General features: G+C 53.7%; 10 protein-coding genes across 10 annotated transcripts; 2 read left to right on the forward strand and 8 right to left on the reverse strand.

Annotated features, from left to right (window-relative positions):
* Positions 1 to 153: 153 nt before the first annotated feature.
* On the reverse strand, positions 154 to 1,773 carry A1O7_08956 (uncharacterized protein; the record flags this gene model as incomplete). The annotated part of the gene is made up of 1 exon (XM_007762945.1): positions 154 to 1,773. The coding sequence occupies one exon, from the start codon at positions 1,771 to 1,773 to the stop codon at positions 154 to 156; it is 1,620 nt and encodes a 539-aa protein (XP_007761135.1).
* Positions 1,774 to 3,909: 2,136 nt separating this feature from the next.
* A1O7_08957 (uncharacterized protein) lies at positions 3,910 to 4,611 on the reverse strand (the record flags this gene model as incomplete). The annotated part of the gene is made up of 1 exon (XM_007762946.1): positions 3,910 to 4,611. The coding sequence occupies one exon, from the start codon at positions 4,609 to 4,611 to the stop codon at positions 3,910 to 3,912; it is 702 nt and encodes a 233-aa protein (XP_007761136.1).
* A 121-nt stretch (positions 4,612 to 4,732) lies between these two features.
* Positions 4,733 to 5,596, reverse strand: A1O7_08958 (uncharacterized protein; the record flags this gene model as incomplete). The annotated part of the gene is made up of 2 exons (XM_007762947.1): positions 4,733 to 4,858; positions 4,949 to 5,596. The coding sequence occupies 2 exons, from the start codon at positions 5,594 to 5,596 to the stop codon at positions 4,733 to 4,735; spliced, it is 774 nt and encodes a 257-aa protein (XP_007761137.1).
* Positions 5,597 to 6,414: 818 nt separating this feature from the next.
* Positions 6,415 to 7,087, reverse strand: A1O7_08959 (uncharacterized protein; the record flags this gene model as incomplete). The annotated part of the gene is made up of 2 exons (XM_007762948.1): positions 6,415 to 6,622; positions 6,675 to 7,087. 2 exons carry the CDS (start codon positions 7,085 to 7,087, stop codon positions 6,415 to 6,417), a joined length of 621 nt encoding a protein of 206 aa, XP_007761138.1.
* A 7,062-nt stretch (positions 7,088 to 14,149) lies between these two features.
* On the reverse strand, positions 14,150 to 15,029 carry A1O7_08960 (uncharacterized protein; the record flags this gene model as incomplete). Its single annotated transcript, XM_007762949.1, has 3 exons — positions 14,150 to 14,325; positions 14,376 to 14,843; positions 14,894 to 15,029. 3 exons carry the CDS (start codon positions 15,027 to 15,029, stop codon positions 14,150 to 14,152), a joined length of 780 nt encoding a protein of 259 aa, XP_007761139.1.
* A 1,117-nt stretch (positions 15,030 to 16,146) lies between these two features.
* Positions 16,147 to 17,664, forward strand: A1O7_08961 (uncharacterized protein; the record flags this gene model as incomplete). Its single annotated transcript, XM_007762950.1, has 1 exon — positions 16,147 to 17,664. The coding sequence occupies one exon, from the start codon at positions 16,147 to 16,149 to the stop codon at positions 17,662 to 17,664; it is 1,518 nt and encodes a 505-aa protein (XP_007761140.1).
* Positions 17,665 to 18,437: 773 nt separating this feature from the next.
* A1O7_08962 (UDP-glucose 4-epimerase) lies at positions 18,438 to 19,609 on the reverse strand (the record flags this gene model as incomplete). Its single annotated transcript, XM_007762951.1, has 2 exons — positions 18,438 to 19,530; positions 19,581 to 19,609. 2 exons carry the CDS (start codon positions 19,607 to 19,609, stop codon positions 18,438 to 18,440), a joined length of 1,122 nt encoding a protein of 373 aa, XP_007761141.1.
* A 393-nt stretch (positions 19,610 to 20,002) lies between these two features.
* Positions 20,003 to 22,264, forward strand: A1O7_08963 (uncharacterized protein; the record flags this gene model as incomplete). The annotated part of the gene is made up of 1 exon (XM_007762952.1): positions 20,003 to 22,264. One exon carries the CDS (start codon positions 20,003 to 20,005, stop codon positions 22,262 to 22,264), a length of 2,262 nt encoding a protein of 753 aa, XP_007761142.1.
* Positions 22,265 to 24,277: 2,013 nt separating this feature from the next.
* A1O7_08964 (uncharacterized protein) lies at positions 24,278 to 25,479 on the reverse strand (the record flags this gene model as incomplete). The annotated part of the gene is made up of 2 exons (XM_007762953.1): positions 24,278 to 24,959; positions 25,016 to 25,479. The coding sequence occupies 2 exons, from the start codon at positions 25,477 to 25,479 to the stop codon at positions 24,278 to 24,280; spliced, it is 1,146 nt and encodes a 381-aa protein (XP_007761143.1).
* A 157-nt stretch (positions 25,480 to 25,636) lies between these two features.
* On the reverse strand, positions 25,637 to 26,023 carry A1O7_08965 (uncharacterized protein; the record flags this gene model as incomplete). Its single annotated transcript, XM_007762954.1, has 2 exons — positions 25,637 to 25,883; positions 25,944 to 26,023. 2 exons carry the CDS (start codon positions 26,021 to 26,023, stop codon positions 25,637 to 25,639), a joined length of 327 nt encoding a protein of 108 aa, XP_007761144.1.
* Between the last annotated feature and the right edge of the window lie 460 nt (positions 26,024 to 26,483).

Raw genomic sequence — 26,483 nt, forward strand, 5'->3', positions numbered from 1 at the left:
ATGCGGTATCACCGAGAGATGGCGCCCATAGAGGTGGGCCATAGTGCGACCTGGGAGATGCAAAAATGTCGTACTCCTGACAAGCCCGGGCCATGGATCTTTGCACATCGTGCCAACCGGAGCGACGAAGCCCTGAATCGGTAGCGCTGATATTTAGACATGCTCCGATGGGAATACCTCTTCGATGAGTTTCAAGGTATGGCTTGACCTCTGACGGATGTCCTGGGTCGATAACACGCCATCCTCACAGATGTAATGATCGACGTACCTGACAGGACACCATTCAAAATAGACGTTGCGCACCGTTACCATCTCCTTCCATGCTGCCGAACCCTCCACATGCCAGGTACTAGCCAGTTCATCCTCGTCATTATCCTCCTCTTGGTTCTCCTCTGCTGTCCCAGGGACAGCTATTTTCTCGCTCTCGCTGATGCACACAACATCAACTGAGCCATTAGTGACAAACTTGCTTACCAAGGCGGCCGCTAATGAGCCAGTCTTGTTGCTGACATCGCCAGCTTCTGAAATGCGATCAGCGCCCATCACGACGAAATCGACGTTTTTGCTCAGGATCGCCACCGAGGCATCGCTTGCCAGTATTATGCGTAACCGGTCGTGGAAGCAAGGGCCACTGCTTTGGTATTCTCGCCGCCGTTGAGCCTCCTGCGTCAGCGCCTTGGCAAAACTTGCGCCTTCATTCAGCGGACGTGATTCAAGGATTCTCAGTTCTAGAGACAATGATTCATCGGCGTCCAGGGCGTGTAGAATTGCAGCTTTGATAGTCGATGAAGAACTTAAGGTTAGAATTTTCACAGATTTTGTTTCGGCTGGTCCGGTTTGAGTTGCCTTGAACCTCTCTTGTAAGAAAGTGGAAAATTGGTCACTCACTTGCTTTGATATCTGCTTGCGGCGCATGAGATACACTTCCAGGCTCATCTTAATTCGGTCAAGAGGGTTTTGGCCTTCAGCATCGATGCACCCTTTGGCGTCTTTCAATGCGGTGGCCACAGCACCACAGATGGCGGCACCCATGCTGGGTCGGCCATTGAAAGCAAGATGAAATGCTTGTTGTTGGAAACTTTGCCACCATTGCTGAATATTTCTAGGAGGCTGGGCTTGTCGATCATGTTCCACGATCTTGACCATTGATCTGATCGCCATTGTAGCCAATTCTCTGGCGCCGTGTTGATGATCCAGTCGGAGTTCCTCGAGTCCCTGATGCAGCACACTTCCTGGATCAACCCAGAGCTGGCCAAGGGTAATTTCTAGCCTTGGGACGCAATCATCCAGGATCTTCCGATCAAGTATGTCGCTCACATCTTTCCACTCACAGCCTAGGTGCTCCCAGTCGAGGCTCAAGCCCAGTTTACTGACATCACTGTCTTGATCGGCCAGCGTTCCTTTCAGGCGGAATGCGAAGGGCCAGACCTTCCAGATCCTGCCCTTGGAGTTGCCGCCATTCTGGCCACTCACGGCTTTCTCATCGGTAAACTCGAAGCCGGCTCCTCTTCTCCATAGCTCGAGCTGTTGTGGTCCGAAACCAGTCTCTTCTTTTATTTCGCGCCATGCCGCAGCCAGAGGATTCTGGTCGTCTGCTTCGACTGAGCCGGCGATAGGTGCGAGCTTCCTCTGGTACGTCCGAACTTTTTCAGAACGGCGGAAGAGCAGGACTCGATATGGTTTGGATGCGTATGGTCGGGCGGGGAATATGAGCGCTGACACGACTGTCCGTAGTTCAAGGGGTGGAGTTGCAGCCGCGAGTGACTGTGCCATTGGTAACAATGAGGTTCTTGGAAGGCATCATCGCCAACTTTTCACAGGAGCGAGGTCATCAGGAGTTACATGTGCGCGAGTTTAACGAAGGTGGTAGGCTATGTTCGGTGCATGGGTGATGTGCTCAAGTGGGCCTCAGAAAAGCACTCAATCTTGTGAGTCGGTGTAGATGAGTTCATTCACTTCGCATTCATTTCATGTTCACCTCAGCCAGGCTACGGTCGCAACTGTTTCATTGCAATCTGATATGATGCAATCGTTTTTAGCCCTACCACCCCTAAAACGCCAACTTAGGCGAACCTGCAACTTCCACGAGAAGGACCCTAATTAATTAATTACATAACGACTAATGCCCCTTGGCTCCGTTACCAAAGGTACCGTCTGCCCACACAACCATCACCCTTCAAACGGTGAAATCGAAAGTAAACTCGTCCCTGCCCTTTGAAAGTCCGGAGCCTTCACTCGTACAATGAAGCTGCCTCTCCTCAAAATTGGGACCGGCAAGTCCCTCATACTTTGCGGCAGCAGCGTCGTGGTCGTTCAAGCAGCTGCGACCTTCCTGTTCCCTGCTCACAAGCTTCGCACCCAGCGGTGACCACTCTCTACTGACCTTGTGTCCTGGCATCTTTGGCTGGACCTGATGTTCGAGACTGTCTCTGCTCCGCATACTCCTGGAAGGTCTTTGGCAGCTGTCTCTTCAACTCGTCGAAACATCGTGTGCTGCTGTACTCGGGCCACAGTCAATCCGCATGGCATGGCTGAGATGATAGCAGTCTCCCCTACGGCATTGTTAGCGGTGCTCTCACTGTCTTTTGCAAGGAAGCCCCAGCGCCGTCCAACACTCTGACCTTCTCGAGCACGATCGTGCTGTCACCCTACGCTTCGAGAGGACTGCCAGGTCCGAGCAAGCAATGCCGCACCCTGTTGAGCACGGTCACGGTAGCCATCCTTTCATCGTAGAATCTTTGGGAATTGTTATCTGACTTTGTTCTCCGACTTATACTTCGGTGCCCATCCATCTCCAGGACATTGGCAGTCCTTCCATCAATCCTTGCGCCCTAGAAGACTCTTTATCTTCCTTGTGAGTATTTACCAAGGACCTCAACTCCTGTGGTCCGGATTAACAACCACTACGATGTCATAGAGGCGCGGAATTACGGGCGCAGCGAAGAAGTAAATTGGGACGAACCATCATCCGAAACCTCAAGCCCTCGGCAAGGGCGCTTATTCACCATGCCAGTGAACTGTTGCAAGGCGCCTTTGAAGGAGGCTGCCGCTGCTTCCCGCGTTCCATGAACGACCGAGCACCCCTTGATCTACCCTTTTCAAGACGGCTTCCAAAGATTCTTCTCACCACACCATACGTTTCGACTAGCACATTCGTGCTTCAGTGGAAACCTAGACGCGACAAGAATACCTCTTTCAAAGGCACATCAAGCACTTTCGCGCATGCGAGTCACACGAGGTCATGATCATCGGCCCACAGCCATGGGATCATCCTGCTCGACGGCTGCACCTTTGTCCACCTGGAGGGCGCGGACATCAAACACCCGTTCAGCGACGCACCGGTTGAGATGCACGAGCTGGATCCCGGCAGGAACCCCAAAGAAGTTTCGCAGAGCACTTCGGGTTCATAGATTTCACCATCGAGTTCAGACCCTCCGACATGTGCACATCGCTCGGCGATCCGAAAGCCCCGGCGCAGGACGGAAATCTGTATGTGAGCATTGTCGTTCTCAACGGCTTTGCGTTGGTAGATTTGAATGGACAGGTCCACGTGATTCCACCAAAAAGTCTCAATCCGGTTGCCCCAGGCGTACCGCATACGTGGAGAGCTTGCCCTGTGGGAGTGACGCTGCCACTGTGGGAGAGTCAAACAGAACCGGACTCAAGATCAGGACCAGCAGCAAAAACAGGCACAAGAACGGCAGAAGTCACATCAAAACGGACGTTTCCTGATGCTGTACGAATATGAGGACTCCAAAGCCTTCTTCCCGAGCGCACAAACTAAGACTCTAAGCCACATAGACGCATACTAGCGCTGCACCGAGCTGAATAGTCTCCCGATCCCAAAGCTCAGCGACGTCGACGTCAAGGACTGGTGCTGGTTCGTCCGGAGAAGGCAGCTGCTCCCTCTTAGCCGAGCGGGGTTTCGTGCATAAGAAAGCCTTCGGCGTACTCTGCATGCTTGGACCCGGGCCTCGCGAAAAAGAGCCCATCCAACTTCGCCTGCAATTCTAGGTCACCTTTCGCATCTACGCCCAGCTCACGGAGCTGTTCGTCCGCCCACGCACGAGCACCCGACTCCAGCACCGTCGTGTCTCGTATCATCAAACAACTCCACAGAAAGGCGTCCCTCGTATCATCTGCCTGGGCATCTGTCCCTGGCCGTCCCGACTTCTTCAGCACCCCGATCTGCACCTCCACCGCATGCTCGCTGGAGAAGTTGGTCCATTTCCGCCTCGCCCGCTCCACCCAATTGATATACGCCTGGACCGCTACTGCCAGGAGCCGCTCGGTGAAACTCAGACCCTTGGCGCCCAGGATATCATGGCCCAGCTCTGTCATGCTTTCATGCGGACCCGGCGTCGTAGTGGCGGCCGTAAACCAGTCGTAAAAGATGTCGAAGAAGCTGAGGAACTGTATGCTTAGGCGGGAGTTCAGAGCCAGCGTCGTGACCCCAGCAGGATACCGTGAGATTTTGACCTGCAGCGCCTCCGGCGGCACACGAGGCGGGTATTCCAGCACGGAATCGTGGGTCCGGTCATGCAGGCCAAGAGCTTCGTCGCGTAGCCGTTGGGTTTGTTGGCGCCGGAGCACGTCGGCGGATTCGAACATGCTGGAAGGAGGAGTCCATCAGAAGCAGAAAACACGCATAAAGCCCGATCGAGCAGTTGTTCGCGTTGCACCGCTGGGTGAACAAGGAGACGAGAATGCGAACTTGAACTCGAACTTGAACTCACCCCACGGCCGATATCTTCAAGAAACCCTCCCACCCCAGGTTATCCAGCCCGCCTCGCAGGGCGACAATCCGCCGCACACCCTCGACATGGGCATTGAAAGCGTCATAGTCATTCAGCATGCGCTAGGGTAATCCAAGTCAGTGATATTCAGCAGGTCAGGGCACGACGCGAAGGAACCCCGAGGACCCCCAAAACAGCAGAAAAACACATACATACACGACCGCCATGGGAAAGATCGTCGCCAACACAATATCACTCGTCCCCACGCGCGGATCCGGATTGCCAACAGCGGCCCTCAATCCACCCACCGCGTTATTAACATGGTGCACCGCCTCGCGCGACAACCGTGCCGCAGAATGCATATGCAAGCTCTGCATGACGAGCCCAAACGCAATCATCGACGAGCAGTACATGGCCGTCTCGAGCACGTTCAGCCGCATGATCTGGTGTTGGCGCTGGTTGTAGTTTCCCAGCCCGAGCGCGAGCGGGCACATGACCTGGAAGTGGAAGTCAAAGGCGGTCATGGCGCTGTGGGTGTTCGCCACGGGGAGTGTCCAGAAGGGGTCGTCGCGCAGGGCGCCGATTTGACGGGGCAGGAAAAGCAGCGAGTCCATAGTGTTGGTGGCGTGCTGCTGCTGGCGGTGGACTTGGTCGTCTGCGTCTGACTCCGGGTCCGCGTCCACGTTATCTCGCTCCGTCACCACGTAGCTTAGGATCCACGCATTCTGGCGGCTCGCCGCGTGCTTGATTGCTCTTCGACGTTTTTGATGTCGCGTGTGAGCGTGGTGGGCGTTGATGGTGGCCAATTCGCCTCGAGGGTGGAAGTTGTGGGTGCTGCGGTTGATGAATGTGATTGGCATGGTGGTGGTGGTGGTGGTCGTCGTCGTCGCCGTCGTCGCAGAGAGGCAGACGGATGGTGCATACTGTACTTATGTAGTTCGTTGTGCGGTGTGTTCTTAGGGGAGAGCTGAAATAAACTACAGCAGGTGGTGCTGGGATGTGGCTACGAGGGAGTCGGACTCAGTCCGTGTTTCAGGAATAGGAAAACGTGGGGAACATGGACGACTCGTACGGTGTTTTTCGTACAGTATGCCCTCGTGGCTTTGATCTGGGCTGGCTGGACCGGTCAACGTCGACGGGTGTGTTAGTCAGCGTGCCCGAGGTGGCGCACCTCAGGCGCACGATCCGAAGGGCAGGATTGGCCAGGACGCCCATGAAGTCGGGGGTGATGCGCTCATTATCGTTCTCTCCTCTCTCAGCTGTGCGAGTAGTAGCTGGCAGGCCCCTGCATGACTTCACCTGGTTGTGTTGGTTACAGAACTAGATGCTGATCTGGATTGCTGACCTTCTCGAGGGCGGCTACGCTGTTCGGACTCGGCTCCTGCATCATTCCGACGCAAGGACTTCAATTGACGTTGACGTGAAGCATCATACCATCGATTACTTGCCAGTAACTGTAATGTAGGTTAGCTGCCAACCATGATAACAGCCACGGCATGATCAGGTCAGACTCGCGTTTATCAATGGAATGCATCAACAAAGCGGTAGCCGACAGAGAAGTTTCATGTTTATTCATATCGGCATATATTGGTCATCTCGTCCGCAGACCAGAATGCATTATATGGGTATAGACGTCAACCTGCAATCTGCCATCTATCGTGGCACAGACACGGCGGCCTCAGATCGAAAGATCCGCACAGCTGAACGCCGGATTGGTCGCGCCCGAGTAATCGGCAATGATGGCCTTGACTGCAGCGTAGAGACCAGGACCCAGCAGAAAGAGGCCGACAATCATCACGAAGATATGGATGACAGTCATGATGGACCTGTACAGCCCATTCCACACCTTTCCTCGGTATAGGTGGTAGTACGCGACGGCGAAGAAGCTTTTCCCGTTGTTAGCGACATTCGACACGCATCGACAAACGAGGCACTTACATGAAGCCGAAGAACGAGTCGAACGCCGCGCCAAGCAGAGACAAAAAGTCGCCCATGCTGGGGATGACCTCGGCGAAGATGAAAGCGAGAACCCAGACAACGACGATAACGGCAAACCAGACGCCCCACCCGATGACGGTGTTGCTGTGGGCATGTCTGGACTTCCCCATGACTCGGAAGTATATAAATTTGGCAGACACGTTTGTGTAGATTACGGCAATTACCGTAGTAGGGACTATGACGAATGCAAAGGAGCCTTTTCTGAACCTTTCGGGCCCAAGGCTGCCAAATGCTGGAGCCGTGGAGTATTGACCCAGGTAATGGAAGCCGATGGCCGGAGGGCAGATGAACAGGAAGGCCGAAATCGCGGTCAACACGGCCAGCGACTTGGGGAAGTCCTGTGGTTTCTCCATTTCGGCGATGAAGGTCGGGAACAGGATCTGAGGCACCCACAAGAAGGTGAGTTGGAACTGATAGCATGTATGTATGAAAAGGTCGATCTATGGAAGGGTGGTACACTCTGAGAGATATACCACGTTTGTGGGTCACGTGCCACTGCCTTTGTGCGAGGCAGTGGCAGTGGCAGGCATACACTGCCTGTACCATGGGTGAGTGAATCCAACTCCCCCCCTGACTCAAGGTTGTCCCACAGCGTTGAGTCCTTGAGCTCACCCAGAGGGATACCCCCCCCTGACTTACAGTACACCTCTATGACTCAGCTCACGCCCATCCTTGACGCTAGGTCCTCATGCCTAGGTTTCGCCAATGACTTTGTCAGAATGTCAGCGAAGTTGTCCTTCGTATCGACCCGCTTGGTCTCGATCTCTTTAGTGTCCATGACCTTCTCACGGATGTAGTGGTGCTTGATGTCGATATGCTTTGATCGAGCATGGAATTCCGGATTGTGGCTTAGTTTAAGGGCCGCATTGTTGTCGATAAACAGCGGGATAGACGCAATCGAGACTCCTGGGATTTGGAGATCATTGACGAAATTTCGAATCCACACCGCGTCTCTTGCAGCCTCGCCGGCAGCAATGTACTCTGCATCCATAGTGGACTGTGCCACTGTCGCTTGTCGCTTCGAAGACCAGGAGATTGGAGCTTGAGCCATGGTGAACACAAAACCAGTCGTCGACTTCCTTGAATCTTCGCAATTCGCAAAGTCACTGTCGACAAATCCGTGAACGTCGTATCTTCCCTGCTTGTCTTTTCTGAACCTCAATCCTTTCTCTTTAGTTCCTGCTAGGTAGGCATAGATACGATGAACGGCATCCATATGGGCCTGTGTCGGATTTGAGCAAAAACGTGCCACATATGCGGTCGCGAAGGCGATGTCCGGTCTCGTTCCGTTGCTCAAGAAATTGAGGGAGCCCACCTTTGATTGATACTCAGTCTTAAAGCTTGGATCCGCCGTGGTCGCGGTTTCTTTTCGAAGTTTGACTCTTGGGTCCAGCGGAGTTCCGGCAGGGGTGATGTCTTCCAGCTTGTATCGTTGTAGGATCTGCTTGATGTATTGTCTTTGACTGATAATAGTTTCATCGCCTTTCTGCTCGACATGCATCCCAAGGTAGTACGAGCATTTGCCTTCGTCAGTCATTTCGAACGCTTTCGACAGTTGACCTTTGACAGTATCGACGTTGGCCATATTCTTTCCAGCGATAAGGATGTCGTCTACCCAAAATCCAAGGATGAGGCCCATGTTGTCGTGGATGAAGATGCACGGATCATACTGTGAGATCCTCCATCCTTGTGATAGCAGTGTCATCCTGAACTTCTCGTACCAGGCTCTAGGAGATTGCTTCAGGCCATAGAGCGACTTCCGAAGTTTCAGGACATATCCATGTGGAATCTTCATGCCGGGCGGAGGTTTCATATAGACTGGTTGATCGAGGTGGCCATTAAGGAATGCGGTTTTAACATCCAGCTGATGTACCTCATATCCGAGCGATGCCGCCAGGGCGAACAGGATGCGGTAGGATGCCGGCTTCACCACGGCGGCAAAAGTTTCCACGTAGTCGATGCCTTCCTTTTGTTGAAAACCCCTGGCGACCAGTCTCGCTTTGTATCTCTTGATCCTTCCGCGGTGATCCATTTTCCGCTTCCAAACCCATCTTGATGTTATTGCTCTAACGCCAGATGGCAGCTGAACAACTTCATACGCTTGGTTCTCCTCTAAGCTCAAGAGTTCATTGTGCATAGCTGTCTTGAAATGTTCCGCATCAGGTGCTCGCATAGCCTCGGCGTAGCTCTGTGGATCTGGGAATTGACTCATATCGGCCTCGACAAGCATAGCCGCCTGTTTCCCCGGTGGGCCTCTTATTCTCTTTGCTGGCGGTCCAGTTGGGCTGTCCTCCTGCTTGAATTCTGCTATGTCACCGTCGGTTAGGTCCGACTCGTGGTCTGGTTCGATATCTGAATCATCTGACTCTAATTCGGAGATTTCTGGGCGTGGTCGTCCCTTCTTGTTTTGTCTTGGTTTATCATCTTCGAGACCAGACCAGTGGTTGAGTATGCCGGATCCAGCGCGAGCCAATTCCGCTGCATTATTGTTGTGAATCCAGACATATCGTGTAGGGAGGTCGTCGGCATCCGGAGTCGATGTCATTCGCAAATTGGCATCTTGTCTCCAGTCGCCGATAATGAGTCCAAGGCGAATATTTATCCGTCTATTCCGGCCCCAGGTATGCAATATGCCTGCGACCTGATCCTCGCTCAGATTATCAAAGCCTAGGCCTCCTTCCAGCATCACATCCAACAGTTCTTCATCCTGTAGAAGTTCTTGAAATGCGAAGCCGGGTTCTTCTTGAGTCGGTGGTGGAATATCTGGGTGTTGAGCACGCCAACTCCGAATAATCGCCTCCATACCGCACATGAGTCCTGTGGATGGTGTCGGAATAATTCTTGGTCCATTTGGAAATGCGTTCACCAGCGATTCTGCTTCCGGGTCCAGTTCATCGTCGTCATCTCTCGATAGAGCTGCTTTGTCCTTTCGTCCAGACCTGGCATCTTGACGATTGCTTCTGTCCTGCCTCATTTTTTCTAGTACTTCCTCATAGTTTGGTTTGAGAACTGCGCGGCACTCTCCCTCATCGAAATCATGCGTCGGAACCGTATATCTTTCAGTTGCGCCATCTTCCCTGTCGTATCTGCAGTGATGGATTCTGCCAGGCTCTCTCTCCAATGAGTTTGGCCATTTCTCGACGATGCAATTATAACAAGGTTGCCCCGAATCACAGTTCAGCCCTCTCTGGTTGCATCGACGACACGATTCGTAGCACTTGTCATCCTGTAGGAGTTCGTCCTTCGTGAGTCTGACGCCCTTCTTTATCTCATAATCTGGTATTCCTCTCGTGGACAGTCCATCATCGTCCTCGTAGTAGCAGCTTCTGGCGAGCCGGCCAAGACCGGCCATGTGCTCACAGTTGTTGCACGGTATCTGTCTGTTGCATCCTCCTGTTCCCCTGCTTCTGCAGCCAGTGCAAGGAGTCGGCATTCGTTCTCTCTTCACTTTTTCCCAGTCTTCCCGGGTCATGCACCGTGCCTTTGTCTGTTTAGAGGTGCAGCGAGTACACGGGAAGGTGCCGCTACACGCCCACGCATGTTTCCAACATCGATTGCATGTCTTTTTCTCTTCCTTTTCTTTGCGACCAGCATCTCTCTTTACCATGTTGGCCGTGGTTTCTGGCTTAATATCCACACACCTAGACCCGGATTCAACACATGCCGAGCATTTTCCTTCTGCTGTCGCTTTGTCACATCGGCGTTGTCGCTTAGCGCACATGTCGCATTTTTCTTTCCATGACTGAGGCTGAGTTCGGATAACTGACAGCTGATTACGGTGTTCTGGCTTGACAAGGTCTAATGTGTTGAGTCTCTGGTCGATGCATTTCATTTTGAAGCGGCTGCATCTTGAGCAACTTCCGTCTTTGGTGTCACGATCGCAGGCTGCTTGTGCTCGAAAGCATTGGTCGCACTTTGACTCATTTGGGTAGTAGTTACGATTCTTTCTTGCTCTGTCCTTTTTCTTGCGTTGTTCGGGCGGCAGTGACTTGCGGCCCATCCCGGCAAAGAACTTTGATCGGACAACCTCTTGCTCATCATCCGCATCGGAGGTGTCATCATCAGAGGCAGGATCTTCATTACGGTCTCTGGTGACTAACTTTTGCGCGTTTACCTTCGACAGGGCCGTCGGTGCCTCGGGCTGTTCGGTTTCTTCATCAGGTAACTCCTTAGCCCATTCGTCGTCATCATCACTGTCGTTGCCGAACCATGCGTTATCTGGGGCATCCAGATGGTGTTCATTTCCCGAATGTTGAATTTCAAGTGACTGACCTCCCTGCGGGCTGGTTTCTGGTGACCCCCACTGCGGGCTGGCATGTTCGTTGTCTGATTCCTCAGCGGCTTGGGCATTGGCGTCCTCGCCAGAGTCGGAGTCTTCCTCAGTCTGAGGGTCTTCGTCGTCTATGTCTATGGGATCGTCATTGGCGACTGCCGGAAGCGGAATTCGCTGATTCCTCGATGGCTCGCTGTGTACGTCGTCCAGTCCTTGGCCATCTTCAATCCGGGCCATGCCCACTTTGAATACCTTGCCCTTCTCGGGGGAGTACACTCGGCAGATGGACTCACTTGTGCAGCCCATCCAATATCCAAGCCATGCACGTGGGGTGTGCAGCTTAGGTTTATATGAGGTCTTCTCGTGAGGCAACGTTACGTAAGTCCTGCTGCCCCAGATACGTTCCATGCCAAGGTTGGGTTGGTCGTTATGGATGGCTTCCCATGGTGTCTTCTTTTCTCTCTTGCGGAGTGCTCGTGCAGGACTCCTATTCTTTAGCCAGACAGCATGTTCAACTGCCTCCGGCCAAAGGTTTTCTGGTACCTCGCATGTTTTGAGAAGTTCAATCGCTCGCTCCGTAACGATAGTCGTGATACGGTCGCCGATATTGGCTTCCTGGATCATAGGAGCTGCTTTTTCCCGTATGGTTCTGTTCGCTCGTTCCGCCACTCCATTCTGGTAGTGTTCAAAGGGTGTAGTGGCTTCCATTCCAACGCCATGCTTGACCAGCCATTTTCCGACAGGACCTTTGTGGAACTCGCCGTCTAATCGGTAGTTGCGAATCTTGATGCCCTGGGACCTCTCTATATGATTGTGCAGTTTTCGGAACTCTTCGGGCAGCTCATGTTTTGCCTTCATCCTGACTGCCCATGTCATCCGCGTGGCATCGTCTGTTAAGAACAGGAAAAACTTGGTCCCGTCCCATCCTTCGATCGAATACGGTCCCCAGGTGTCTGCATGTATCAAACTCCCAGGCTCCTGCGCATGGCGCTTTGCCGGGTCTCTAGGGATGTTGACTGTTCCTTTCGTAATTGCGCAGATTGGGCATACCGCACGAAGTTTTGCTCGGATCTGTTCATCTGTGAGGTCAATCCCTGTGCTGAATTTGAGTAAGTTCCTCATATTCTGCCATGATAGGTGACCAAGTCTTCTGTGCCATTTGAAAACTGGATCCTCCAAATCCACTATGGCGGCGGTAGGGGCTTTCACAATTTTCAAATTGGCAGGTGCGATGCGGGCATGGTAGAGGCCATCCACCAGATCGGCAATACCCACAACTTGGTCGTCAAGCATAAGTGTCATACCTTTGTTGGTCGCTTGCTGTCTTGTTACTTTGCCTTCTTCCAGGAGTAGCGAGAGCGAGAGTAGGTTGCATCGGCCTCTTGGGGCAAAGGCAACTTGCTCTAGTTTAATCACCTTGTGTATGCCGTCTGGTGTGATAAAATCTAGGTCAACAATGCCCCCTCCTGCCACTTGGAGCTTTGCAGAGCCATCTGCTGAGTTGATGTCCATATCAAGAGGACGGAACTTTGTGAACCATTTCTTATCATTGACGATATGAACGTTGCATCCCGAGTCCACTAGCCAAGTATCTGAGGTATCGAAAACTCCGACTGCAAGCGCCTGCAGTGCATTGTGAACCGTTGCACAGCCTTCGCCTTGGCCATTCTCCCAAATATCACCGGTGCGCTCGAATTTCCCCTGCGTGTCCAGCTTTCCCCCAGTACCAGGTGTTTGCACATTGTTGCAGTCTAACCGACAATCACTTGTCGGTACCTGGCACAGAGGGTCAGCCTGCACACTTTGCTGAATGGGGCGTCGTGGCGTACCTTCGGTCTCGGCTAGGGCGTTTCGAAAGTGGTCGACATCAGAGCCAGCAAGGCCAGCAACCGGTTCGGTCTTGATCTTCTTTGCCTTGATCTTCTCTTTGAGGGACTTTGGCATCAACTCAGGGTGGAGGGTCCAGCATTTGTCGTCAGTGTGGCCAGGCTTGTTGCAATGTTCGCATGTGACGTCAGGTTTGCCGGTGTCCTTGGCAGGTTGTTGATTGGTGGACTTGTCGGCATCTTGTTTAGACGTCTTCTTCTTTGTCGCAGCCTCACGCTCTTTCTTCTCTTTCGTGTATGTCTCGACCTTCTTTTCCTCAGCCAGCAGAGCTTTGTACAGGAACTTGATGTCATGAGAGTCATCGCCATTCTTGAGCTTGTCAAACTCATAGTGGTTGATGAATGGTCGGTATGAATTGGTAAGTCCAGCGAGGATATTGGTTGCCATCTCATCATCGCCATATGCGCTGTATCCAGCTCTCTTGAGGTCGACTTTGTATTGACGGTGCTGATTGAAGTACGCAGACATGCTGTCGAAACTTCCGAGCTTCAAGGTTGTGACTTTGCTGAGAATTTCTTTGCGGACAAACGCCTCATTGACTTTGTATGTGTCCATAATGTATGCATACGCCGCGGCTGGGTCTTCAGGATCCTCAAGCTCCTCTTCGAGTTCAAGGATGATGTTGTCTGAGACCCAATCTTCAATGAGCTTGCGAGCCTTCAACACCTTCTGCTTGTTGTCTTTGTATTCTTCCATGTCCATCTTGAACTCGGCAAATGCATCTTTATTGTGGTTGATGCTGATCGATTGATCTTCTGGGGTTCCATCGGGGGGTTGGAGGACGATTGTTGTTTGACCCGCCTTTGCTCTAGGACGCATCGATCTACCGGCTGGTTTGGCGGGGTCGTCTGCAGTTTCGAGGTAATCGGACTTGACAGGTTTCTTTGTGATGATCGCCTCGTCGCCTGTGAGAATGTCGAGTATGCCCGCGGCTCTGGCAGCGCGTTCAAACAATCTCTTCCATGGAACAATGTTGGTTTGGCCTTCCAACTGCTGTCCTGCTTTAGGACCATCCGTCTTGGAGTCAGCCATCCTGGCTTCTATTGTTTTGATACTGATGATCTATCAGGCCACTAAGATAAGGAGCTCATAACCAGTTGGAACTGATAGCATGTATGTATGAAAAGGTCGATCTATGGAAGGGTGGTACACTCTGAGAGATATACCACGTTTGTGGGTCACGTGCCACTGCCTTTGTGCGAGGCAGTGGCAGTGGCAGGCATACACTGCCTGTACCATGGGTGAGTGAATCCAACTAGGTGATGTTCAAGACGGCGTTCATGCAGTTCACCCAGGTGGTGCCCGGTAGGGGCCAGGCGTAGGTCCTGACTTCTCCGGCGGCAGGGTAAGTACCGTAGTAACCATATCCGGGATGATCCTCGATACCGGCAAAGATGAGGAAGAGAAGGATGGCAATGGCCATGCAGAAGGCTTGATTCGTCAGCCATGGTATCAGACCCGTAGTCGAAAGTACCACTCACCGGAGAACATCGACATGAAGGATATATGGCGCAGCGTCCTCGGTATCGACATCACGATACCAATCAGCATACCGATGACCGAGAAGACCACCGTGCACTGCGAATGGTCCGATAGAGTGTTGAGGATCTTGGCCGCGGTGAGGACGTGGAACCCGATCAGGAGGATATTGTTGGTGAGCAGCATGAATCCCGTGAACTCGTAGGCAAGACGGCTGCGGCCGAAGGCGTAGTAGCCGAAATCGCAGATGTCCCTGATCTGAGGATACTTCATGATATATTTGTGCATCGTGATGGAGGTGATCCAGAAGAGAATACCGGCGCCCACCATGGTGATGATGCCAGGAACCCAACCAAGCACGGAGAGCGACCATGTCTGAGCCATGATGGCGAGGCAGACTTGGTCGCCGCAAAGCAACCAAGCAGCCTTCTGCCATGACATTGTCCGAAGCTTGATCTCATGGGTATGGTCTGGACAAATGTCAGTAAGCCGTAGAGTCAACGGCATGTAGAATCATCACCTTCAGCGACCAGGTCGTGAATGATCTGAATCGACAAGCGACGACCAGCGCCATGTTCCTCTCCTTCGCCTACGTCGACTGGCTTCTCGTCAGGATACGCCGTCTTGGAGATGCTGCGATCTAGCTTGTCGTCCATTTTGAGCGTGACTGGATCAAGATTGTTGTGAAAGGGGTGAAACGATGGTGTTGGAAGTAACCCGCAGGCCCCTTCAGGCTTATAAGGTAGACACAATCACTCGGAATCTAGAATCAGCCATCCCAAGCGGTAGACTATCTGTCAATGCCATCTCAGCTTATTGTTGCAGCTCCCCTTCGCTTCTATGGCGTGATAAGGACAATGAGATGTGATAGGCTGGCGTGGGTCACTCACGGCAATCCAGGCCTCCACTGTCCCAAGCCTTAGTGCCTTCGCAACGGCGTTTAGCTTCCAATTTAGCATGTGGTCGCGAAGTTCCCGCGGGTTAGCCATTATCAAGCAGCTGGACCCAGTGGAACGTAAGGCTAGAAAGAGTTGGTCCGTGACCGGAATATGGATGTGGTAGCCTTGCCTGCGTGGCGTCAGCTGTAACATCAACTTCTGGGCGTTGGGCGAGTGAACGCTCCATCCTGATGCAGTTATTCGGGCCGGGATTGCGGAATCACCGAGAAAGATGCTTCTAGCGAGATAAAGCCTCGGCACTGAAGCTGTCGCGATTGCTAGCTGTGTTGCATCAAGAGTGTGCATCTCAAAGCCAGAGGAATTCACCATTGAGAAGCTCAGATTGTCTCGTGATGAATAACCTGGTCGAGCTTATTAGGAAACAATATCCCGCAAGCGAACCATCAGCCGGTTCAACAGAAGTTTGCGAAGGCTGCGAGTTGCACATTGTGCACATGGAAGAACATGACGCGATTCCAGCGCTCACACGAGATTGTCGAGATTGGCGAGAAGGAATACTATATGATCCTGGGATGCTGACTTGAGCTGTCTCGCTGTTTGCACAAGGTTTTCCAAGAGTCCCAAGCTTTCAACGGAGGGGGAACAAGATTCCTAGGAACGGGCTTGCGCCCCACCGTAGAATCTGCGCTAACTACTGCGAGCCTCAAGACACTCGAAGCGCTGCGGTCTGCGGCTGCTCCTCGACGTGAAGCTGAACAGCAAGCCCGCGTGAAGCAGCAGCAAGCTGTACTTGGGGTGTTCGAGGAGCACAGCCCGGAATGCATTACGACTTGAGATAGCGCCTGGCGCGCTTACAAGACAACACCCTTTCAAAATGATCGATTTCATGGACTACATCGTCCACGCCTTCGGGACGTCGACCGACTGGAACCCAGACAACAGCTATTCCTCCCTCACGGCGACGTCTGACGCTCTACTCTCCTTTCAGACTCCCTCCACCTTGTCCCTGCATATCTCTTCTCTAAGCACACCGAACTTTGCGTCCTCATACACGCTGTCGACATTGGGACAGATCGATGGCTCAATATCATATCTCTACTCGAGCGTTGCGCTGGGCCACGTACCTTCGGAAGCACCGACTATACCACTCAAGTCCCTGACGAAGGGCTATAGAGAAGTAAGGTTGCCTGTGCCCGTCGTGCAAGGAGACAAGGACAGGACCAAGTTCTTCGCTGAAGATGGGCGCAAACCAATCCTGCTTCACGCGACCTTGGCCCTTCCCCCTCCTTCAATCCTAACAGCCTTGTATGCCCGGCGGATCAACCCAGAGACAATCCTCTCGCTGTCCCTCTACAGCCAATCGACGACAAAGCCAACTGTCAATTCTGGTCCGCCTCCAGCTTCGGTACTCGCGCATCTACAGCATGACAACGGGCAATACTCTATAGAAGGACTAGGATCGACAGATAACGGCCTGCTAGGAGTGCGCGGTCTCTGGAACTTTGGAGTCGGTGCTCTGAAGCCACCCGACAATGTGGCCTCACCGCGAGAGGTCACAGAGGATTTTCGCCCAACATTATCCCAGACCGACTCCCTCTCCGCCTACCGCAACCGGCTGGCATCCAAGCCGTCGCTCCTCTCCGCCGGCGCCGAATTCTACTACAGCCCATTTTCCCATGTCATCGGCCTCTCGACAGGCCTCCGCTTCACGACCCTCGCACCACACATTACGCCTACAGAACCTCCTGCCTCGACAGGCAAACCTCTCGCCGGCACGTCTGCCTCCCTCCTCTCCACGGCAGGACACACTCTCCTAACCCCCTCGAACGTCCCGCACTCCTCCTTCCCCTACACCATGACCCTAACAGCCACGCCCCTCACCGGCTCGATTTCATCAACCTACTCCGTCCGCCCGACACCCTACCTGGCCCTCTCCTCCCGCTTCGACTTCAACTTCTACTCCTGGGAATCGCGCTACGTCGTCGGCGGCGAGCTCTGGCGCCCTCAAAAGCGTGAGCGTGAGCGCCACTCCGCCACCGATTCCGAGACAGATCCCATCCACTGGGCCCGCGCGCTCACGTCGGACTGGTTCACCCCCGACGAGCGCGCGCTCAAGACATCGCGCCAGGACCGTGAAGAGGAAAACGTGCTCAAATTCCGCGTCGACGACACGTGGAGTGTCAAAGCCCTCTGGACCGGACGGGTTAAGAGCCTGCTCGTCGAGGTCGGCGTGTCGGTCAATCCGGTCGCGCATCCTCTCGGTGCCCTAGGGAGCGAGATTGTAAAGCCGGCTTCGCTGGAGGGAATGGCGATTGGGAACGGAGGTGGGGGTGGAGGTGGCATGAAGCGATGGACGGGCAACGTGGGCGTGAGTGTCGCTTATTCGACTTGATGGGCGGTGAGGAGCATACAGCGCAGCGCTTGGTCTTACCACCTGTCACATGTGCCACTCCGCCACGAATGACGGGTAACGAACAGCTGCGCAGGTCTCGAGACTTTGCATTGCATTGCATTTGTTGCTTGAGATGTATGATGAACTTGCATATACGGAGTATATCGTACCTAGTGATACCCGCTGTGGCGCGTTTTTGAGGTTAGCTGTGGCGTGGCGTACTGTACAATGATGAGGCACCGAGACAGGAGAGCTTGGTATTCGGAAGAGTGGTGGTCAAGGTCATCTGGAACTTTGCCTCTGCATGGCGTTCAATGAATGCCACAGTATGCGGGTCTATCCATGCGTGCGCTTTCGAGATCCCGTGTGGTCTACCTAGTTCATCTGCATACAGTAGTACTTCATAGTCATTGCGCGCTTCAACGCAGTTGATTGTCTCTCCCACAGGTTTCATCCCCAGGCATTTTGACAGGACATGATTAAACAATTGCTCTTCCTGCCCGATCTCCCAACATGCAAACATCCATCTACGGTCTTCGTGACTATTTCGAGTTTCGCGTCTGTTACGTTCCTCTTTCCGTCCCTTCGGACGAGATGGTACTCGTAGCCACACCAGCAAACTCTTTCCTGTCACTTCCTCCCGCCACGCTTTCACCCTTGGGAGAAGGCGGCTCCGGCTCCATCCCAGCCAGATTCCTCTGCCATTTTCCTGAAAGCCGCACGTCCCTGCCTCTGCTGGCCTGCTGTGCGGCCATTTGTTGCTCGTAAGACTCCTAATTCTTCTTCTTCAGCTCGTCCAGAAACTTCTGCGGCGGGGCCTGTCGATACCCTTCGGGGTTATTCTCGGTCCAGCGCCAGAGGTCTGCGCACGCGTCTTCCATCTTCCGCTTGGTTTCCCAGCCGAGCTCGCGATTGGCGCGAGTAGGGTTGCTTGTGAGATCGAGGACGTCTCCAGGACGACGGCCCACGACCTGGTAAGGGAGATCCCGGCCCACGGCTTTGCTGAAGGCCTTGATCATGTCGAAAACGGTGCTGCCTCGGCCGGTACCGAGGTTCCAGGCTCGAACACCGGGTTGGTGATTACGGAGGTAGTCCAGTGCTGCGAGATGGCCGGCCGCCAGGTCGAGAATATGGATGTAATCGCGAATGGCGGTGCCGTCGTGAGAGGCGTAGTCATCGCCAAAGACTAGGAGCTTCTCTCGTTTCCCCGTGGCGACTTGGGCGAGAAGTGGGAGCAGGTTGTAGGGGACTCCCGACGGGTCTTCGCCCATGATGCCGCTGGGATGTGCGCCGGCGGGGTTGAAGTATCTCAGCAGGCCAGCATTCCATTTTTTGACTTGGGTGGCATCTCCATTCTTCTGGGCCTTTGCGCGTTCGGCGGTGATGTGGTCCGTGATCATGAGTTCGGAGGTGAATTTGGTGTTGCCGTAGGGGTTTGTGGGACCGAGGGGGCATTCTTCAGGGATGGGGATCATGCCTGGCACGCGGGTAGCGTCGCCATAGACAGTCGCAGAGGAGGAGTAGACGACATTCGTGACATTGTTTCGCGCGGCAGATCTCAACAGGCATAGCGTCCCGTAGACATTGACGCGGTAGTATTCGAGGGGTATCTCACCAGACTCGCCCACAGCCTTGAGGGCGGCGAAGTGGATGACGCTGTCGATGTCGGGGTGTTTGGAGAAGACATCGTCGAGGGCTTTCTCGTCGGTGATGTCGGCGTTGTAGTATTCAGGCCGGCGGCCACATATGAGTTCTATCCGGTTGAGCACCTCGGGGGACGAATTGTAGAGGTTGTCGACGATGACGACTTTGTAGTCGGCCTCTAGCAGGGCGAGGGCTGTGAAGGAGCCGATGTAGCCCGTGCCACTGGCAGACGCAGGTCAGCTCTTGTCTCGTCTCGGTGTCGCCTAACGCACCCCGTTATCAAGCAGCTGCCCACAGGCATCGTGATGTCGCTATCCGAGTCAAGGCGGGGTAGATCCGTATTCGAGGGCTCCTCCCAAAATGATGCGCCAGATCTCACCGTGGACTATGCTGTACAGAAGGGATGCAGTGTCAGAGAGCGACTTGGCCGGAAGAGAAAAACGGAAGGAAAATCCTTTGATATAGTGTCGCAATCACAGTTACGGTGAAGCTCGTGTTGCTCCTCTCGCAAAGCCTCGATCCTCCCACCGGCATCTGCAAGGGACACGCCCATTGTGGAATCGCCGCCGCCCGCAGTTTCCCCACCACAAAGCCATCGTCATTTTCGTCGGCGGAAAACAACAATTTTTTCTCCGCCTCCAATTCCGTGCGCCGCAGTCTACCGCAGTGGTGCAACTTGCAACGGCCAGGCAGGATGGGGGAGCCTTCCGCAAAGAAGCAGAAGACTGCAAGCGCTGAGTCCTCTGGCGCACGAATAACAGACCCTCGATTCGCAAATATCCAGTCCGATCCACGATACCGCTTGCCTGGCAAAAAGAACAAAGTCAAACTTGACAAGCGGTTCGCACGAGTCCTTGAAGATGATGACTTTGTTAAGAGAGCCAAAGTTGATCGGTACGGACGACCGCTGGAAGCAAACGTAGAGAAGAAGCGCTTGAAGAGGAAGTATGAGTTTGACGAGGATGAAGAGCCCGAAAGTGACGAGGCCGACAATGACGACGCGGTCAAGCAGGAGTTGAGCAGGGTTGAGAAGAAAACTCGTGATCCGTTACGAGAAGGGCGAGAGACCGATTCTGAAGCCGAGACCTCCTCGGATGAGACGTCCACCAACTCAGACTCGGAGGAAGAGGAGGGAGCGGAAGAGGTGGATGAAGAACTCGACGTTGGCGCTACCCAACAGCAGGACGTGCCCACCGGAGAAGTCACCTCTCGCATCGCCATTGTGAATTTGGACTGGGACAACATCCGCGCCGCGGACCTAATGGCCGTCTTCTCTAGTTTTCTACCATCTACCGGCGGATCCATTGTCAAGGTAGCCATCTATCCCAGCGAATTCGGCAAGGAAAGACTCGAAAGGGAAGAATTGGAAGGACCACCCAAAGATATCTTTACCAATGCTGCAAAAGGAGGCAATGCTGATGAGGATATGTCTGATGATGAAGAAGCGGATGAAGACATAAAAGCGTCCATCCTCAAAACCGAAAATGGCGATGAAGACTTCAACGCAACCGCCCTACGGAAATACCAACTCGAACGTCTGCGCTATTTCTACGCTATTCTCACCTTCTCATCCCCGTCGGTGGCGAAACACATCTACGACGCCGTCGACGGGACCGAATATCTCCGTACTGCGAATTTCTTCGACCTAAGATTCGTCCCCGAGGACACCGATTTCAGGACGGATACTCCGCGCGAAGAATGCGAACGGATACCAGACGATTACAGACCGAACGAGTTCGTCACGGATGCGTTGCAGCACAGCAAAGTCAAGTTGACCTGGGATGCGGAGGACACAGGGAGGAAAGAAGCCGTCGCTCGGGCATTCAGGGGTGGCAAGGGAAAGGGCAAGAAGGGCATGCAAGAAATGATTGATGAAAATGATCTCAGAGCCTATCTTGCATCTGATACCGACGACTCTGCCTCGGAAGCATTGGAGCTCGAAGCCGAAACAAGCACCACTCACGACAACGCTGCCCCAGCACCTTTGTCAAAGAAGGAAGCCGAACGGCAACGCATGCGAACGCTCCTAGGCCTGCCTCTCGACACCGTCAAGCCGGCAAAATCCAAAGATCAGGCGCCTGTAGGAGACATGCAAATCACATTCACATCCGGTCTGAATCCCAGCAAAGATGATAAGAAACGTTCTGTATTTGAAAACTCGCCGGAGCCAGAGGAGACGACGTTAGAGAAGTACGTCCGCAAAGAACGAGAACGCAAACAGAAACGGAAAGAAAAGATGAAGTCAGCGACCGCAGTCCCTGATCATGAAGATACTCCCACAGAGACCGCTGATCAGCTTATTGAAGACGCGCACGAAGACGAAGAGGAGTTAGGATTCGACGACCCATTCTTCGCCTCCGCCGAACCATCCGCCGAGCTCTCCAAAGCAACGTCAAACAAATTGAGGAAGGAAGAACGGCTGAAGAAAAAACAACAGCGTGAGGCAGAGGAAGAAAAGGACCGCAAACAGCGCGCCGAGCTCGAACTTCTCATGGCGGACGACGACGTCGAAGCCAATGACGGCGTCCCAGGAAAATCCAAGATCCAACATTTTGATATGCGCGAAATCGAGCGCGCCGAGAAACAAGCTCGCAAGAAGGGGAAGAAGAACAAGCTCAAGAACAAGTCCAAGTCCGACGCTGCTCAGAGTAGTACCAGCGAGATCCCAGCAGATGACTTCCAGCTCGACACCGCGGACCCGCGCTTCGCCCGCCTCTTCTCGTCGCATGAGTACGCCATCGACCCGACGAACCCGCGCTTCAAAGGCACGAAGAACATGAAGTTGCTGCTGGACGAGCGGCGGAAACGGAAGAACAAAGACCAGCACAAGCAGAGCAGTGAAGGAGATGGCTCGCGAGAGGGACGATTGGCCGAGAAGAAATCAACCGGCAATTCTGAGCCCGTCGGCGATGTCAAGCGCCTTGTGGAGAAGATCAAAAGGCAGCAGAAGAAATGACACGCTGTTTTTGAGTGACATACATACGTAGCATGCAGGAGTACTCCGTCTATGTCTAGCTACTGTGTAACAAAAAGGCAGCATGACTTGTCCCGGAGACACCAATGAAATACATACGGGGAGGCTATGCTTTCTGTGGATCGCGGAGTTATGTACTGTGCCTTGTACAGTACTGTACCACAGTGCTCACAGGTAGGCACTGTATTCGGACTCCAAGGGGGTACAGTGAGTGGCCAGGCTCAACTTCGGCTCAGCCTCGCCCGGAATCCGAGGGTCCAGCACGGGGGGAGTTGTCTCTTCCTTTATCATCGTCCCCGAAGGTTACACGGCAACCGACACCTCCTCGATTGCTGGTTGTGGTTGTGGATGTGCCGTCAACCCAACCAAGTGATGGTAGCATTTGTATGCGGTCTGCTGGAGCGGATCCTCCTTGCCTCCCTCCCTCTCCTTTGAGCCTTCAGGTTCAGCGTTAGGGTTAGCACTCATAACTCATGCTTGATTCTAACAAAGTGTACTCGCACACGTACTCGTAGTCATCGACAAGCTCATCTCGAAGTCGGCATTCCTTAATTAGAACAGGTGGTGCCGAGCCTAACGCTCTAGCCAACGCTTGGGGTGAGGTTCCGCAGATATAATATCTATCTGTCGACCTTGGTCAAAGCTGAAACCACAGCCGCCGGGGCGAGTACGAGTGCGAGTGCGAGTGCGTGTGCGTGTAACAGTGCCGGTCTCAATTGATGGGTTGTTGCGGGCCGGGAACATCATCAGAGGCCTGTTCTGTTGTAATTATTGACCCTGACCGACTGGAGCTCCTCCCGGGACTTGGTGCTAGAAATCACGATCCTCGTATCCTTTGGGACGTTCCTGATCATGGGCATTGTCAGCCACGGTGGCCGCATTGCGGGTCTTGGTGGGCTCTTTTTGAGGAAGGCGTGAGATACGGCGTCTTCTTGCTACGAAGTCGATGAGAGGGTATGAAGGAATGTGAGGAGGTCATGGGGATTATGGCTTGCAGCTAAACTAGGACGGCTCATGCAAAGGTCCGGATAAGGAAGAGTGTCTGTCGAACGACAAGCAGGATGAAAAGAGGGCTTCTTACCGGTAAGCAGGCCTTGAGGGGGGAAGCGGCGCTTCCAGGTGACGGACTACAGATGTGGCGTGTGACTTCCGGGGGCTTGGTGTCGGTCCAGCAGGTCGTTCCGGTAGAGGTCGCGAGGAGTACAGCCGAAACAAAACAGCTCGAAATTCGTCAGTACTGAGTAGTTTACAAACAATAAACCCGGAGGAGACCTGGCGTTTGGCCATACAGAATGTTCTCCCGATTAAAACCTCCTCCCGTCCAGATACGAGGTGGGAAAGGGATCAGGGCTTCACAAGCTCGTACCCCAGCACTAGTGGTGTTCCCACAGCCAGTACAACCCCCCTGAGATCCACGTAGCAGCTAGCAAAGTCACCCTTGGGTTGTGCTGCTGGCAAGCCGATCCGGGCACCTAGCAGCGGCTCGACTGCCTGTGTGACCAATCCGAAGAGCCCCGATGTTGATGTCAGTCACAAGAAGCAGAGTGACCCGACACCATTCCCTCCGCGAGCCTCAGACCATGACAGCAATGCAAAAGCCTTCAGGGGCACAGCGCCGGTGTTTCCTCACGCTCTCTCGAACCATGGACCAGAATTGCGCAGCGAGCATTGCGATGTGATATCTCCGGAACATATCGAGTTGCGCGAATAGCTGCGCAGAGTTGTATTAACACGAAGGTGATAAAATGCCATCATTTGGTACCGGATGGTTGCTAAGCCAGGCTATCATGGTCTTAGCGCGCCTGCTCTAAGACTTTTAGTCAACTCTTTCTTTCTTTGTTACCTATCAGCTAGATACAAGGCACTTTCAATTTCGCTTTTCTGCAGCGTTGATTCTCAGGCCATTGAGGCCTGTGCTGGTTCGGGTGTCTTTCGGTATATTTGATCCTCGACTCGGCGGATCGTCGACAACTGTGGACAAGATCGCATAATACACTATGACTTGTTTTGTAGAAGGAGGTTAAGATACACCTGCATGGCGGCCGGGTTCAGAGGAGAAGGCGGCGCAAGTTTGGGCACTCCCGCCGGACGAGCGATTGTCTGTTTGGCCACCGCGGAGGGGTGGTACAGACGCGGGTATTTGGCGACAAAGGAGGGATCGATCTTGAACCGATGCATTTGGCTGTCAGTCGGCGGTGTGGAGTGGCTGCACGCCGTCGACGCCGCAGTCGTTGGATAGGCGAAGAGAAAGCCCGGCCGCGACATCGTGGAGCCGCTCGCTCCGTGGCCGGAATCCAGCGTGTTCAACACAAAATCCATGACATTGAATCCGGTGGTTGACGACTCGCCGAAACCCGGTTCCCGGACGTAAGCCTCGGTGAGATGACAAACCATGGTATCCAAGTCGTAGGTCATGTAGGTACTGATCAAGCTGTCCCGGAGAGCCGCATGAGGCACCCAGTCAATGACCTTGGGATAACACGGGGTCATCATCTGCATGAGCGTGGGTCTGTAGATGGGCGCAATGGCCATGCGCGCCGCTTCCGTTCGCGTCGCTTGCCACCACATGATCGGCGCAATAAGCCCACATGAGTTGGTCCAGGTCACCCAGTAGCCCATGAAGGGCCAGGCAACGTGAAAGAGCGCATGGAGCAGGTCGTTCATGATATAGGGGCCACTATAGAGCAGTAAGTTTCTGCACAACAGTGCTAGTAATGTATTTTCTTCACAAACCTGGTGTATCTGGAAGGCAGCGAGCTCAGCTGGACCAGGTCGCAGATGTATTGGAGATGATCTGACAAGTTGGACGTCTTCTGCACCATGGTGGCCTCCGGAAGCGAGAGTAGTGGTAAGGGGACAGCGTCTGGGGCTGCCTCCGCAAGGTCCAATTCTTTGTTCACATGTTGCTGCAGCTGAGTGGTTTGATGCGACGGGGGCCCGGGGACGTCGAACGAAGCATCACCCCAGTTCCATTCTGCGGCTGCGCCCGTGTTCGCGGGACATGTTTTGGATGGCGTCGTCCAAGAGTTAGCTGCCAATTTGTTCATGTCGTCGTGGCAGGATGTTGCATCTGTCGGCATGATCAGGAAGTCGAGGTTGAGGGGGCTTGCAGACTGGCATCTGTCCTGGCGCCGTTCCATGTTCATCGACACGCCGTCGTCACTACTGTGCAGCACCACGGCGTCGGGTGACAACATCTCCGTCGCTGGCGGCGAGTGGATCGTCGGCCGAGTCGACGTGGGACTTCCATCTTCAGCTTCTGCAGCACATCGGTGACATGGTCAGTTCAGATCCAATCAAAGCCCAAATTCAAGCCAAGGCCACAGCCAATTTGTAAGTTCCGAACGGGTCTCACTAACTCGAGGTGTTCAAAGCCGGCAAGACGCCATCCGCCAGTCCAATGATGGTCGTCGAAACGCTGAGTAATTTCTTCCGCAAGGTGTGTAGAGAGTCTTGTAATGCCTCGTTTCGTTGCCAGAGCTCGGATGACGGACCGTTGGGTTTATGTTGAGACAGAAAGGCCACCTTGGCCTCGAGTTGTTCAATGTAGGCCGACCGTCGCTCCCGAATGACCTTTTGAGACAAGCGATTTCTCATGCGTCTGAAGAGCGGTCATTCACCCGAAACTGCCAGACACGAAGGGAGATTCCATGGAACGCACTTTTGCTCCTCTTTGAGATCTTGCTCGTTTTGGCCTCGTTTCGCCGAGGAAGACGAATGATAGTCTGCTTTCGTGCCCATGGAGGGAGTCAGACAGAGTGGGACTTGTATGGATGTACGAGTTACGAGTCGACGAGATGTTATATTCGGAGATCAATATTTCCACGTGGTCAGGACCTTGCATTGATCGGTCTGAGTCAGTCGCTAACGACTCGAGATCGGGGAATGCGTGACTTGATGGGGCGAACGGCCACGAACGAGCTTTACCCGGGAGCCTGGGATAGGGGGGCCCCGCGGGGTGCCAAAGAGTTACCTCTGTGCGTGCGGAGTGTAGGGACCTCGGAAACAAATCCCATGCCGCTTGGGCTCTCGGACCCCGGCGTTGTCGCCTCAATTCTACCGCCTAAGGGCCCGGCTGGTCTCATAGCGTACGACTATTGTTGGCCAAGTTTTCACATGGTCAATCAAACACTTCCAAGATTCGGATTCTTGGTCCAAGTGTGGGCATCACTCACGTTCAGGGTACGTAGAAAGTGGATGA

This window comes from Cladophialophora yegresii (genome assembly GCF_000585515.1).
Source record: "Cladophialophora yegresii CBS 114405 chromosome Unknown aczIN-supercont1.6, whole genome shotgun sequence".
Classification (NCBI taxonomy): domain Eukaryota; kingdom Fungi; phylum Ascomycota; class Eurotiomycetes; order Chaetothyriales; family Herpotrichiellaceae; genus Cladophialophora; species Cladophialophora yegresii.